Source organism: Dipodomys spectabilis, unplaced genomic scaffold (assembly GCF_019054845.1).
Source record: "Dipodomys spectabilis isolate Male_0828 unplaced genomic scaffold, ASM1905484v1 ptg000076l, whole genome shotgun sequence".
NCBI lineage: Eukaryota > Metazoa > Chordata > Mammalia > Rodentia > Heteromyidae > Dipodomys > Dipodomys spectabilis.
Genome location: NW_024870753.1, coordinates 1323086 through 1337289, shown reverse-complemented (window position 1 = coordinate 1337289; position 14204 = coordinate 1323086). Strand labels below are relative to the sequence as shown.

The following is a 14204-nucleotide window of genomic DNA, read 5'->3' as shown; positions in this document are numbered from 1 at the left end:
GTACTTCTTTCTGCTGTCCTTGTTCTCCAAGTAAAGATTAACAGCTCTTTCCTTCCCACCATTAATAGATCTGTTTTTTTGCCTTAGCAACAAGACAGACCCACTTCCTCGAGTTGAGACTGCTTTTGCTCATCTCCATGGCTAGCTAAGTTTCTTTAATAAGAAGCCTCAACTTTCCCCCTTTCATTTGCACATTAGTCTTTACCACCCTGATTTCTTGCAGTCTAAGACCCAAACAACTATTCCTTTTTTAACAAAAAATGTATTTTTGTATATTTTAACCAAAAAATACATATTATTATGTTGACTCTTTTTGTGAATGTGTGCTGGTCCTGGAACTTGAACTCAGGGCCTAGACACTGTTCCTGAGCTATTGTGCTCAAAGTTAGCATTCTACCACTTGAGCCACAGCTCCACTTGCAGCTTTTATTTTTATACTTCTTTAGGTCTTAGAATTCAACAGTAAACAGCAGCAGCAATAACAAAAAGACAAAAGGGCTGGTGCTTCACACCTGTCATCCTAGCTACTCAGGAGGCTGAGATTTGAGGACATTCTTACTTCTTCCAGTTAACCACCAAAAAAGCTGGAGAAGGTGGAGCTGTGGCTGAAGGTGGTAGAGCACTAGCCGTGAGCAAGAAAACTCTGGGACAGTGCCCAGGCCTTGAGTTCAAGCCCGACTATGAACAAGAGGGAAAAAAAAGACAAAAGATCCCTGCCCACTGGAAGCTTACATTTCTGTGAGATACGCAGAATAGAGACTACATCTAATACGTTGCCTGAAATATCAGGAGACCATATCACTGAAATTAAAATGGAAAATTCCAAGTGTCTATTCATGGCAGGGTTTAAACAACTTTCAGGTCACAAGAGGACGATTTCAGCAATAAATAAAAGGCCCAGCAGGTCCCCTCGGGTGTAACGCGGATAGTAAACTCGGTTGATAAACTCGGTCCCTGCTCTGGTCCCAGCTGAGAGATGAGCTCCCCTTGAAGAAACCACGCGTGCGGTTGCACATACTTACCAAGGAAATCCTTTAACCCTACTTTACACGCCGTGATGTGCGCAAGGCTTAGCAAGGAGCGGGGCCCTGGTCTCCCCATTTCTCCCATAACTGAGGACGCCAGGGTTTGGGTGATGGTGGAGCACTCCCTGCTCTGGACTGGACTAGCCAGAGCCTGTTCTTCCCAGTCCCGTCCCAGTCACTGGCCGTCACCTCCCGAGGAGCCCAGACACACCCACCTCCCCCCCAGCCTGGTGTCCCACGGCCAGGGCCTCCCTCGCCCGTCCCTCCGCCCGCCCCGCCGACTCCACGGGAAGAGCCACCTACGGAAGCCAGCCCCGCGGAGCGGCCCCGCGGAGCGGCCCGCCCGGCCCGCGGCAGACTCCCCCCCTCGGATGTTATGTGTGCGCCTCAAGAAAAGGAGAGAAGAGGCCAGTGTTTGCGCTGACAGGAAGTTCTGTGCTCCGCGCAGAGAGCTGACAAACGCTCCCACGCGGGGTGATCTTCTCCCAAGCCGGGCCAGCATCCCGGCCTCCCCTCCCCTCCCCTCCCCTCCCCTCCCCTCCCCTCCGCGGGCAGACAGACTGCCGGAAGCCCAGGTGCCCGGAGCCGTGGGAGGGGGCTGCGGACCTCCCCTCCCCCTCCCCCTCCTTCCCCTCCCCCTCAACCTCCCCTCCCCTCCCCCTCCCCCTCCTTCCCCTCCCCCTCAACCTCCCCTCCCCTCCTCTCCCCTCCCCCTCCCCTTCCTTCCCCTCCCCCTCCTTCCCCTCCCCCTCAACCTCCCCTCCCCCCTCCCCTCCCTTCCCCCCTCCCCTCCCTTCCCCTCCTCTCCCCTCCCCTTCCCTCCCATCCCTCCTTCCCACCCCCTCCTCCCTCCCCTCCCCTCCCTTTCCTTCCTCCCCTCCCTCCCCTCCCCTCCCTTCCCCCTCCCCTCCCCCTCCCCTCCCCTCCTCTCCTCTGGCAGACAGACAGCAGGAAGCCCTGGTGCCGGGAGCCGTGGGAGGGGGACTGCGGACCTCCCCTCCCCTCCCCCTCCTTCCTCCCCTCCCTCCCCCTCCTCTTTCTTCCCCTTCCCTCTCCTCCCCTCCCCCGTCCTTCCTTCCTCCCCCCCCTCGCTCACTCCCCTCCCATCCCCCTCCCCTCCCCTCCCCTCCCCCAGGTGGGGGTCACCTAGACCAGCTCACGATTGCACCAGAGGGTGAGGGCGCTGCACACGTGCACAGCCCGGGCCCGGCGAAGTCCGATCCATCCCCAGGCCTCAGGAGAAGGGAAGAGGGGGTGTCGCGGAATGGGGGGTAGGGAGGGGGGCCGGCGGTCCCCCTAGCAACCCGAGGACATCTAGGCAAGAATCACTGCCCCTCCCGCCTTCTGGCTGAGGTCTCCACGGGCAGCGCCGGTATCCCGCGACCCCCCCCGCGCGGGCGGGCACAGGGAGGGGCGCGGCGGCGGTTGGGGGGGACCCGAGGAGACACCCCCTGCCCGGGCGTGTGTGACGCGGCCCCGGGGCCGGGTGACCTGGGATCTCCAGGCTGCAGCTCCGCGGGGCGGGGCGGGGCCTGCACGGAGGGGCGGGGCCTGCCCTGCGGAGGGGCGGGGTCGGGGCGGGGCCTGCCCTGCGGAGGGGCGGGGCCGGGGCGGGGCCTGCCCTGCGGAGGGGCGGGGCCGGGGCGGGGCCGGCGACGGGCCGGTGCTGCAGTCGTCCGCTGCAGCCCGCGGGGCGGTGCGGCGGCCGAGCGCGGAGCGGAGCCTGGCGCAGCCCGCGGTTCATGGCCCCGACGGGAGGCGCAGCCTCTGCACCCCTGTAGCTCGGCTCTTCGCTTGAGCTGAGCGCCCCAGACCGAGCCTGGCAGCCTCGGATCGCGCGTCCTCGCCCCTCCAGCCTCCTCTCCCGCCCGTGGACATGACCGCGTAGCCCTCTCCTGGCCGGGGGTTTGCTTGCAGTTGTCTTCATGGAAGCGATGTCCCCCCAGCAGGATGCTCTCGGGGGGCAGCCGGGACGCTCCTCTTCCCTGACGGGCGTATCTCAGCTCGCGGGAGGACCGGGCACCAGGAAGGTGAGGACGCGGAGCGGGCGGAAGCCTGTTCCCCCCCCACCCCAGCCCACATCCCCGCAGGACCCCGCATCCGGGTACGATCCTGCACGACCCCCGCATCCCCACAAGGCCCCTGCCCTCGCACGATCCCCGCACCGCCCCCCGCATCCCCCGGCATCCCAGCACCCCCCCCGCATCCCCACATCCCCGCATCCCCCGCATCCCCCCGCATCCCCTCCCCCTCCGCATCCCCTCTCCCCCGCATCCCCTCGGCATCCCCGCACCCCCCGCATTCCCACACCCCCGCATCCCCGCACCCCCCCGAATTCCCACACCCCCCGCATCCCCTCACCCTCCGCATCCCCACACCCCCCCCCCGCATCCCCGCACGACCTCAGTGTCTCCGCGGGAGCCCGCGTTCCCGCACAGTCTGCAGAGCCCCCCCGCCCCCCCGCATGATCTCTCCACACGACCCCGCACCCCCACGCCTCCCACCGCACCCCCTCCCGCATGCCCACGCTAACCCCCCATCTCCCACGCTAACCCTCCTTGGCCTCCTTCCCCACCACGAGCCCCGCGGGCGACCGCAGGAGGCAACAGCCCTGCGGGTCCTCGACCGCTCCCGCCTTCCCGCTCCCCATCCCAGGGAGCACCCCCCCTCCTGCTCCCCGCGATCCCCGCGGTCTGGAGTTCTAATCCCGCTGCAGGCTCCCTGGGCGGGCTCGGAGGGGACCCCGCGGCTCCCAGCGTCCGAGCCGCCTCACCTGGCCGCTCCCACGCCCAGGGGTCTCAGGTGGATGCGGGATTTGGGGGTGCGGGCAGGGGGCGCTAACGGTCCCCACTGTGGGGCGCGGACCGGGCGGGAGCTGGGCTGGGGGGCGGAGGGGGGTGGCCCGGAGCGGGCCCCGGACTCGGGGTGGGCGTGAGCGCGGGGGCGGCGCCCTGGGAACCCCGCAGGCCACAACTTGGAGCGTTTGCTGGGGATAAAGGCGGCAGCCGCGGGGCCGGGAGGAGGTTCGGATAAATCCGTGTCGGGTTTCTTTGGCGCGGTCCCCCCAGCAAGGGCAGCCAGCCTGGGCTTGTAGCAGTCCTCTTGGGAATTGCTGGGGGGGGGGCGATCTGGCCCCCCATCTGCCGCCGCCTCCTCCTCCTCCTCTTCTTCCTCCCCCCTTCCTTCCCTCCTCCAGCCCCAGACCTTCTGATATTTGGCTCATTTTTGTTGTTGCTGCTGCTTATTATGGTGATGGCCTTTTCCAGCTTCTCTGAAAAACAAGTCGGGGTGATTAAAGGGATCCCCTAGCTCTCCCTTGGGAAATATTGGAAGCCGTGGCATTGCTGTGATGAGGGGATTACGCAGGCTCCCTTGCTCGTTCAGATTTTACAGCCTGTCATGAATCTTCCCACCTGGCAGGTTGGCGGCTTGGCTAAAGGTCAGGTGAAGGGAGGCTAGGAAGGTGCCGGGAGAGCGTGGAAACGCGCACCAGCCAGCAGCCCAATAGCCTTGACCTTGAAGCAAAGCCATCTAGGAGTGTGTGTGAACTTGATGTATGGGTTGTGGTTCTGGCTCTCAGTCTTTGATGTATGGAGGCTGCTGATTGTCTCTTTCTCCCTTCAGAGATGGGGTGTGAGTGAGAGAGGGGGGGGTCTTCCCAAATAAACGGTGAATTTACCAGGGTCTCAGTACATTTAGGATGACAAGTGAAGATGCCATAATTGATACTGATTTTTAAAGAACTGTTTGCTTAGATCATCTTAAGGAATTGGAAAGGGAAAAAAAATCAAAGGATTATCTTCCTGAGCAGTAACTAAGCTTGTAACTAAATGTAACTATAAAGCATGCAGGCCCGGGAAGCAAGCACTGGAGAGCAGCTACATCTTCTGCCACCATGGCACTTGTCCTATAAATGAAGACTTGCTCTGCCTCCTTCCGGTGTCCTTGCTATGAAGAGAGCCCCTGTCTCTAAGATGGTACCACACATCACAAAGCATAATGGGTTGATGCTTCACCAAACCAGTGCCTACCTTTGCCAAGATGGCTGGGTAAAGCAAATATCAAATTGAAAGGATTATAATGTATGTGTATATACAGACATATGTGTGTATAGAGAGAGAGACATATATTGTATAAAATTGGGTCCCAATTGAACTCCAAATCTAGGATCTGTTTCAATTCATTTCCTCTGTACCAACCAGTTCAGGAGAGAGAGCTACTTTCCCTTGAAAGGAGCTTGACTTCCTCCCATTTAGTAATACTGCTGATGCTTAAGGCTAAGCTGACCACCTTCATCTCTCCCTTTCCTTTGCAGAAATCATGAGGTCTCTCTGACACCTCTTGTCTTTCCTATGACCCAGTCCCCATTTAGTTGCACCTGTGATCTGTGTAAGACTGGGAATTGAGCTGATCACGTGGTACATGCGTACAATCTCTGCCCTCTGGAGTCTTGAGGAGGATTTATTTTTATTTTCATTTTTTTGGTTCAGGCCAGCCTGGCCTGCTTTGTGAGAACTTGTCTCAAACCAACAACCACCACCACAAAATGTAAATCAGTCGCATTACTTACCTACTTAAAATTCCGATGCACTTGACATCCCATGCATGACAAAATTCAGATTTCTTTTCTTAGCCTTGTCTACTCCTCCTTTTTCTCCTTTTCCTCCTTATTAGCTAGCTGTGTGGGCCTTCTTTCTCATGATCAAGTTATCCTATTCCTTCTTGTTTTGAGAGATTGGTGTTTCCAGATTCCCCTACACCTGCCCGCATTGTTGACACCTTCGTATTGTTCAAACCACAGAGCCTCTCACTGGGAAGTTCTTACATAAAAGAGGGTCACCCCACCAGCGGTGCGGCCATTCTTACTGTTGTCTTAGTGTTGCGTGTTACCTGCTGTTTTTGTATTCACTTGTTTCTTACCTGTTACCTGCACCAGAGTATAAGAACCATGAGGAGAGAGGTTCTTTAGAGGCTTCCAGACTGTTGCCTAATAGGCATCATTGGGATTAATTGTAGAGCAGTTAACAGGACAGGAATGGGCCCTGGCCTCAGGCTTTATGGTTCACTGCAGCTATTTTAGCTTTGCCTAAAGCAGCATAGACAATATGTAATGAGTAGGCTTAGATGTGTACCAATAAAACTTTATTTAGAAAAGCAACATAGACAATACGTACATGAATGGGCCTAGCTGTGTACCAATCGAACTTTATATAGAAAAACATGCTGTGGGGTCCCTGTGGGCAGCTTCCTGACCCCTAGTTTGGAGCAATGTTGTTGAGGAGGACTTCGATGGTGAAACTTGATCTATAATGTCTTGTTCAGTAGCCACTAGCTACATATGCCTGTTGAACTCTTGCATTGTGGCTGGTGCACCTAAAGAGCTGAGGTTGGTTAATAGCCTCACTGAGGTATAATTGATGTACAATAAATAAGCATTTAAAGTATATAACTCTACAGGTTTTGATAGGAACCTATGAAATCAGATCTGCATTCCCGAGCAATCACTAGTCTAAGGTTGTCACTATGGATTACATTTTCAGTTTAAAGACTTGTGTGTATATGCCAATCTTGGGGCTTGAACCTGGGGCCTGGGCACTGTTCCTGAACTTTGCTATTTGCTCAAAACTAGAGCTCTACCACTTGAGCCACAGCTACACCTCCAGCTTTTCGGCAGTTAATTGGAAATAGGCTCACAGACTTTCTTGCCTCAGCTGGCTTCCACCCTCAGTCCTCAGATCTCAACCTCCTGATTAGGTAAGATGACAGGTGTGAGCCATGGAGCCTGGCCTTTAAAGGACTTTTATAAAGGGATTCTAGTTTTTCTTTTTCATCTGCCTTCTTGCACTCAATATAATTATTTTGATATTCATACTGTATACAGCAGTGCCTTTGATTGTTGAGTAGTTTTGCTTTATCCAAAACACTTGGGACCAGAGGAATTTCAGATTTGGAACTATTTGCCTATGGATAATGGGATATGTCAGGGATGACACTGAAGTCACGGCATGAAACTCATTTATACATCCCCTGGAGATCATTTTATACACTGTGTTTGGACTGTCACACTGTAAGATCTGTATGCACATTTCTCCTGATGACATATCAGCCCTTGGAAACCTTCAGAGTTTGGAGCATTGGAGTTGTCAAGTTTCCAGAGTAAGGATGTTCCACCTGTGGATGTTCATTTATCCATTCGCCTGTGGGTGAGCATTCGGGTTATTTCCAGTTTTTAGGAGCTGTAAACATTCACCTGTGAGTCTGCATGGACCCACTTTTGCATTTCTTGTTTGTTTGTTTTTGATGGTCATGGTGCCTGAACTCTGGGCCTCAAATCAAGGCTAGCACTCTACCACTTGAGCCACAGTGCCACTTCTGGCTTTTTCTGCTTATGTGGTGCTGAGGAATCGAACCCAGGGCCTCATGCATGCAAGACAAGCACTCTACCACTGAGCCACCTTCCCAGCCGCTCGCATTCTTTTGTATAATACTTCAGTGCAGAACGACAGGGTCATACATTAGGGGTGTATTGTTAGCAGTTGAGGGATGTTCCATTACTTGTTTTCTGAAGTAATTTCACATTTTCGCCAGTGGTGTCAGAGAGTCCATCTTGTCAGAATTCTCTCCAACACATCTTGTTATCTGCCTTTTGGACTATAGTCTTCTTCATGGTTTGGGTTTGCAGCTTTCTTACTGAGTGATGCTCTGAATGTCTCTCCATGTGCTTGCCATCCACGTGGTATGTTTTTTAACTCTTATCCTTAGCCTTTATGTAAAATTCTTTTTAAAAAGGAGCATGCTACAGAAAGCTCTTCGGGAGTTCGAACAGCAGCATGTTCAAAGGTCCTAAGGTGGCTGATTTTGAGGAACTAGCTTTTAGATGCTATGTAAGATGTCTCTGTTCGCCAGCCACATGTATTCTTTTGACCTCTAGCAGAATTAGCCTGCCTGGATCTCTTTATTTTGTTTTCTAATCAGAAATTTTGACTTTCTAAAAATCAAATCCACCCCACGAGGACCAAGATTTTTCCATCACTGGGATACTTCAGAAGAATAGACAATCAGTTTGCACAGGATTTCCTAAAATGAGGGCTCTACAGTAAATAACATCATGCAGATAATGCTTTAAATTCTTCTGGAATCATATATGCTTGAAAACAGCCATTATTTGAACCAAATAGTTTAGGATCCATAGAAGAATATATTCAAACCTGCATTCAGTTTCAGGAAAGACTTGGGGTCAAACACACTGACCTTTAGGTTTCCATACTAATTAAAATCTATTGAACTAGGTGAGTGCTGGGGTAGGAAAGAGGCTTAAAGGCATGAGGTGAGAGAAAATTATTTTAAAATAGCTCTAGTATTTTAAGATGTAGCAACTTCTGGGCTGGGAAGGTGTCTCAGTGGTAGAGTGCTTGGCTCGCATGCATGAGGCCCTGGGTTCGATTCCTTAGCACCACATAAATGGAAAAAGCCGGAAGTGGTACTGTGGTTCAAGTGGTAGGGCGCTAGCCTTGAACTGAAGAGCTGAGGGACAGTGCCTAAGCCCAGAGTTCAGCCCCCACTATAAATAAATAAACAAATAAATAAAAATAAAATGTAGCAACTTCTGCTACAAACTTCATTCTACTTTACTATTTCCTTTCTACATTCTCTGGATCCAAGTCTGTTTCTAGCATTGTCTAGAACATTTCCAGTGAGCTAACTTTCATCGTGTGTGTGTGTGTGTGTGTGTGTGTGTGTGTGTGTGTGTGTGTGTGTGTGGTATTGGGGACTTAATTAAAGTGTCTTAGTAAGCTTTGCTCTTTGGTACTGCGAACAAAACATTTTGCTCATGGTTGAACTAGGGTCCTTTTCTGTCCTTAATTCACAAGGTGAACTACATAAAATCAGGTACAGAAAATTCTCCTTGCTATACCCACTGCAGCCACTAGTAGGACATTAGCTAATGGTGGCCCGCATTGATACCCGACTGGCCTAATTGCTTTGGGAGCTCCCTGGGTTTTAGGCCTTGATATCTGAGACTCTGAGGCTCTTGTATAAGGTAGAGGTATTCTGGGAACTCATCAGCCAGGCCCTCCATGCTGACACCTGAGCCTTGCTTACTGCTGGGAAGGGTTAGAAATATTCTCTAATAGACTCAAGACTGTATTTCTAAGTTATGTGTGGGAGCCCTGAGCCTCAGGTGACTCTGGTGTGGGAAATTGTGTGTGGGAACTCAGCTGAGACGCTTTCAATTCAGTAAATGTTATGTCTTGAGTCTGAAAGAATAAAGAAAGAAAATGATCTCACATCAAGTTATTCTTACTTAAAACATGACTGGAAGCCAGGTGCGGGTGGTTCACACCTGTAATCCTAGCTACTCGGGAGGCTGAGATCTGAGGATTGCGATTCAAAGTCCACCGAGGCAGGAAAGTTCATGAAATTATCTCCAGTTAACCATCAAAAAGCTCAAAATGGTGCTTTTGCTCAAAGTGGTAGAACACTATCCTTTGGTACAAAAGTTCAGGGCCCAGGCTCTGAGATCAAGTCCCAGGACTTGAACAACAACAGAAAAAAAAAGAAGGGCAGTAAAGCATTTTAGCATAAAAGAAAAAAAAAAACAACTAAGTCATTTCTGACTTAGCATTCATATACTAGACTAGAATAAATTAAAACTTTTATAAAATAAAAGTTAGGGATACCGTTTTGGTGGTAGCCTTCAATGATGAATTTTGAAAATTGAGTCCACCTTGGTGAAAAGAGACAGAACTGAAAGGCTGAAAATCCACAATTCACAGGTCTGTAACTACTTTGTGCATTGGAACTGTTGCTTTACGCCATGACTCAATGTGCTACCACCAGTCCCTAGAGCCACAGCACCCTCCCGGAGAATGGCTTGGCTAACAGAAACAAAAAACCTCTCACTCCTCTTCAGGAGAGCAAATTGTTCTTTCAGTGCAAGTTTTATTTGAGAAGTTTTTCACCCAAATCTCTGGAGACACCATGCATACACTTCCTGAGGATCCATTGAGTCATACCGGTGTCCTCAAAACTCTGCACGTCACCTGAGTGTATCTACACATACGTGTGGCACCTTCGCCTGTCACTATTTTGTGCCACTTCCTAGTTTAGGGCATGGGTTGGCAGCCACTTAAAAGTAGAAGGAAACTAGGCGCTGGTCGGGAGGCTGAGATCTGAGAATCACAGTTCAAAGGCAGCCTGGGGAGGAAAGTCCCTGAGACTCTTCTCTCCAATAAACCACCAGAAAACCAGAAGTGGCGCTGTGGCTCAAAGTGGTAGAGCGCTAGTCTTAAGCCAAAGAGCTCAGTGACAGCTCCCAAGTCCTGAGTTCTAGCCCGACAACCAGGAAAAACAAAACCATAAAAACTCTGGAGTGTCCAGAGTTTCCCCTATTTATCATAGGTGCCCTGGTTGAATGAGTGCTATCATCTCATGAGAGTCTTGATGGGAGAAGGTGTGGGAGACCTGCCCTGTTGGGGATTAGTAGACAGGGAGCATCCCATTGGCAATTGACCTGTGTACTTGAGTGCTATTCTAAGGGAATCGTGACCAAATCTTGAGTCTAGTAGCCAGGCTAAAGAATAAGACCCAGGGGCTGGGAAAATGGCTCAGTGGTAGAGCGCTTGCCTTGCAGGCATGAGGCCCTGGGTTGGATTCCTCAGCACCACATAAGCAAAAAGAAAAAAAGCCAGAAGTGGCGCTGTGGCTCAAGTGGTAGAGTGCTAGCCTTGAGCTGAAGAGCTGAGGGACAGCGCCCAGACCCAGAGTTCAGGCTCCACGACCGGACCCAAAAAAAAAAAAAAAAAGAATAAGACCCAGCCAATCCAAAGGTCATTAGGGATATGCCAGAATTCCATGTGGACAGAGATTCAGAGAGAGGGACAAAGGGTAATAGAGAAGAAGGGACTTCCATGGTGGCATGTCTATTTATGCATAGGCACTTCAGAGCCTCTAAGAATGTTACATTGTCAAAGTGCTTTTCATTTCAGAGAATTCTCATCTGTATGCTTCCCTTGGATTCCCTGTGGCAGGTAGCACAGGGATCATATTCACTTTAGACAGAATCTGAGAAGTCATGCCATAGGACTCCCAATAGTTGGATCCCACTGTCTGCTAGCTCTAGGGCCAATCTCTTACACTCCATTTCACATGCTCAGTTGTACTTCAGGGTGATTGTTGTCTTGTGGGAAGAGGAAATAGCCCCAAGAAACATTTGTTTCTTTTTTAACCTCAGAAGGAATTTTACCTCTCACTGTGGTCTGTACTGTGATGATACTTGTTTTAGGTAGATGCACAAGCTGATTCTGGATAGGATGGCTGATGAACAAATACATCTAAGATATATTAGCTGAGCATAGTGGCACCCATTATAATCCCAGCACTCGGGAGACTGAAGCAAGAGGATCCTGAGTTCAAGGCCAGACTTGGCTGTATAATGAGTTGAAGACCAGCCCCTGGACTATGTAGTATACCTTTCAAAAAGATTGCTTTTTATCACAGGGCCAATTGACAATAATGAGAGGCTTTGGTTTGCTGAGTGAGTGTTCCAGATCATGTTATCATAGCCAGAAGTGAGGTTATATTTTTGAATTATAGAGCTAATATTTTTGAACTAGAATTGTCCAATGGCTTGAGTATGACTCTACAAACAATTGCTTCAGACCTGCAAGAAAGGCAAAAAAAAAAAAAAATGAGTATATTGCTCACCAGATTGTACCAACTAGCCTGTGGATTTCTTCTTATAAAAAACAACAACTTTCCTCAGAGCCCTTATTTTAATGCTCTGCTTATTTTATGTCAAATGCTTGAAAGTCACTTCCGCTCCTGTCTCAGTTAAATTTGACTCAAGTGCGTAGATTTTGATTCTAGACAAATCACGAAAAGTTGCCGTTAACCTCTGACTTCAGTCAGTCTTCTCTCTCGTTATTTTGATACACTTTATTTGTCTTTAATCGCTAGGAGAGCTAAGAAGGATTTCGATTCACAGTGATTGAGAGGTTGTAAAAAAATGCAGAGGGCATAGATCTTGGCTCATAAGTTAAAAATCTGATTCTATCCTCAGTTGTTATATGAAAAGTGTCTCTCTGAATTGTTGGCAATATGAACAGAGAGCTTGTCTTCTTGGGTTACCTGATTACAATTTCATTTTTCCTACAGAAGCACACCTAGGTTGGCACCTTTAAGTATCATGTGCTTGCTGCAAAAAATAATAATAATTAAAATGAAATAATTAAACATATAAAGCATGTTTCATATCTTTAAGTAGTTGCACAGAGGAGCTGTCATTCATCAAAGCAGTTTATGAACACAGTGCATCTTGATCAGTGTCACCCCTTTCAATATTCTCCCCCACCCCTTCTCTCATTCACCCTAGTTTTTGGTTTATGTATTGAATTTCTTGCCATTCAACAAAGCAGATGATAGGTATGATACCCATCTTGCTCTGTGTCATCATCACGTCAATATGTTGACGTGATGCACTACTCCTGAGAATTTGCCACATGCTACCCCTGGGTAGAGCTGGGAGGCATGGTGGTATGGTAGCCAGGTCGGTGAATCCCTAAAATCTCTGAGGAATTCAACTAAGGGAACCACTGGAACACCATTGTGATGCAAAAATGGCTAGGCAGAAAGCAAAGACGCGAGTTTACATTTTCCTATGTGGTACTTTGCAATGGTTACAAGAAAGAAGAAAATTACAGCTTCTGTCTATAAACAAGTTTGCTGGAATAGAAGCCAGTGGTTTGGGAGTTGAATAGTGAGAAAAGTTTTTGTTGTTGTTTTTAGCATGTATAATTCATATATCAAACAATTCTCCCACTTGACACTGAATGGCTTTTAGATTCATTGCAGAATTCCTCAATTGGTTTTAGAGCTGTACCTCAAAAAGGGACACTACACATTAACTAGTCATCCTTTCCCAAAGCTCCAATCCCCGCCCCCCCCCCAAAACCACAGACAAACAGGAGTCAATGATGTCTATAGATTCGATTATTCTGGACAGTTTCTATAAAGGGACTCATGCAATAGATGGTCTTTCAAGACTCTTTTCTCCAAATGACCGTAATATTTTTTCCAAGTTCAACTGTGTTGTGGTACATCGTCATTCATCTTTTATCTCCATTAATATTCTGTTGCATAAATATACCATTGTTTATCCATTCATTGGTTGTCAGACTTGGCTCTGTTTTCTGCTTTCTGTCTATTATGAGTCATGCTGTTCTGGATGTTTGTATTCAAAGCGTTGTGTGGATATATGTATTTCTCTTGAGGATGGAGCTAGAAGTAGAATTGCAAGATCTTACATGGCACCTGTCTGTGTGACCATTTGAAGAACTGCCAAGAGGTTTTGCCAAGTAGCCGCACCCACTTATATGCCCGCTAGCAGTATATGGCTGTTCCATTTCTCCACCTCCTTACCAATGAATTCCTTCGCTTTTTCATGATCACCATCCAAATGTGTATGAAGCGTGTGCGATTGTGGTTTCCATTTGCACTTCTTGGTGGCTCATCTTGGTGAACAAATGTTTATGTGCAGTCCAGATATCTTCTTTGGAGAACTTCCTATTCCGATCCTTGGCCTGCTTTTATTGCCTGCGTGTCTAGTTGTGGTATTTCTTTGGCCTCTCCTGGGCATTGCTTATTAGGTCTAAGGTGTGCAATCTGTGGACTGTATTTCACTCTCTTCATTGGTATATATCTCTTGAAACATGGAAATGTCCCTTCTTGCCAATTTCCAGCTTGTCTGTTTAATTGATGTTGTTGCTGCTGCTGCTGTGGTTTGGGTGTTGCCTCTAGAATCCCATCGACTGCCTCATCCAAGGTGACCTATCAGTGGCCTGTGTTTTTGCTAAGATTTCCTCCCTCCCTCCTTCCCTCCCTCTCTTCCTTCCCTCCCTGTCTTCCTTCCCTCCCTCCCTTCCCTCCCTCCCTCTCTCCCCCCCCCTTCCTTCCTTCCTTCCTTCCTTCCTATGTATTGGTACTAGAGCTTGAACTCGAGTCTTTCTCTGTTGTTTATCTACTCAAGGCCGGTGCTGTACTACTGGAGCCACAGCCCCATTTCTAGTTTTTTTTGTTTGGGGTTTTTGTTTTTGTTTTTGCTGGTTAACTGGAGATAAGAATCTCTCAGATTTGTCTGTCTGGGTTTGCTTTGAAATGGGTTCCCCAGATCTCAGCTTT

At 49.4% G+C, this 14204-nt stretch overlaps 1 protein-coding gene across 1 annotated transcript in view; it reads left to right on the top strand.

Annotated features, from left to right (window-relative positions):
* Positions 1–2928: 2928 nt before the first annotated feature.
* Positions 2929–14204, top strand: part of Arhgap20 (Rho GTPase activating protein 20) — a 53411-nt gene continuing 42135 nt past the window's right edge. The window contains exon 1 of the mRNA XM_042682710.1: positions 2929–3055. Within this exon, the coding sequence (XP_042538644.1) occupies positions 2951–3055 (105 nt within the window). The 5' untranslated portion in view covers positions 2929–2950. The remainder of the gene's footprint in view (positions 3056–14204) is intronic.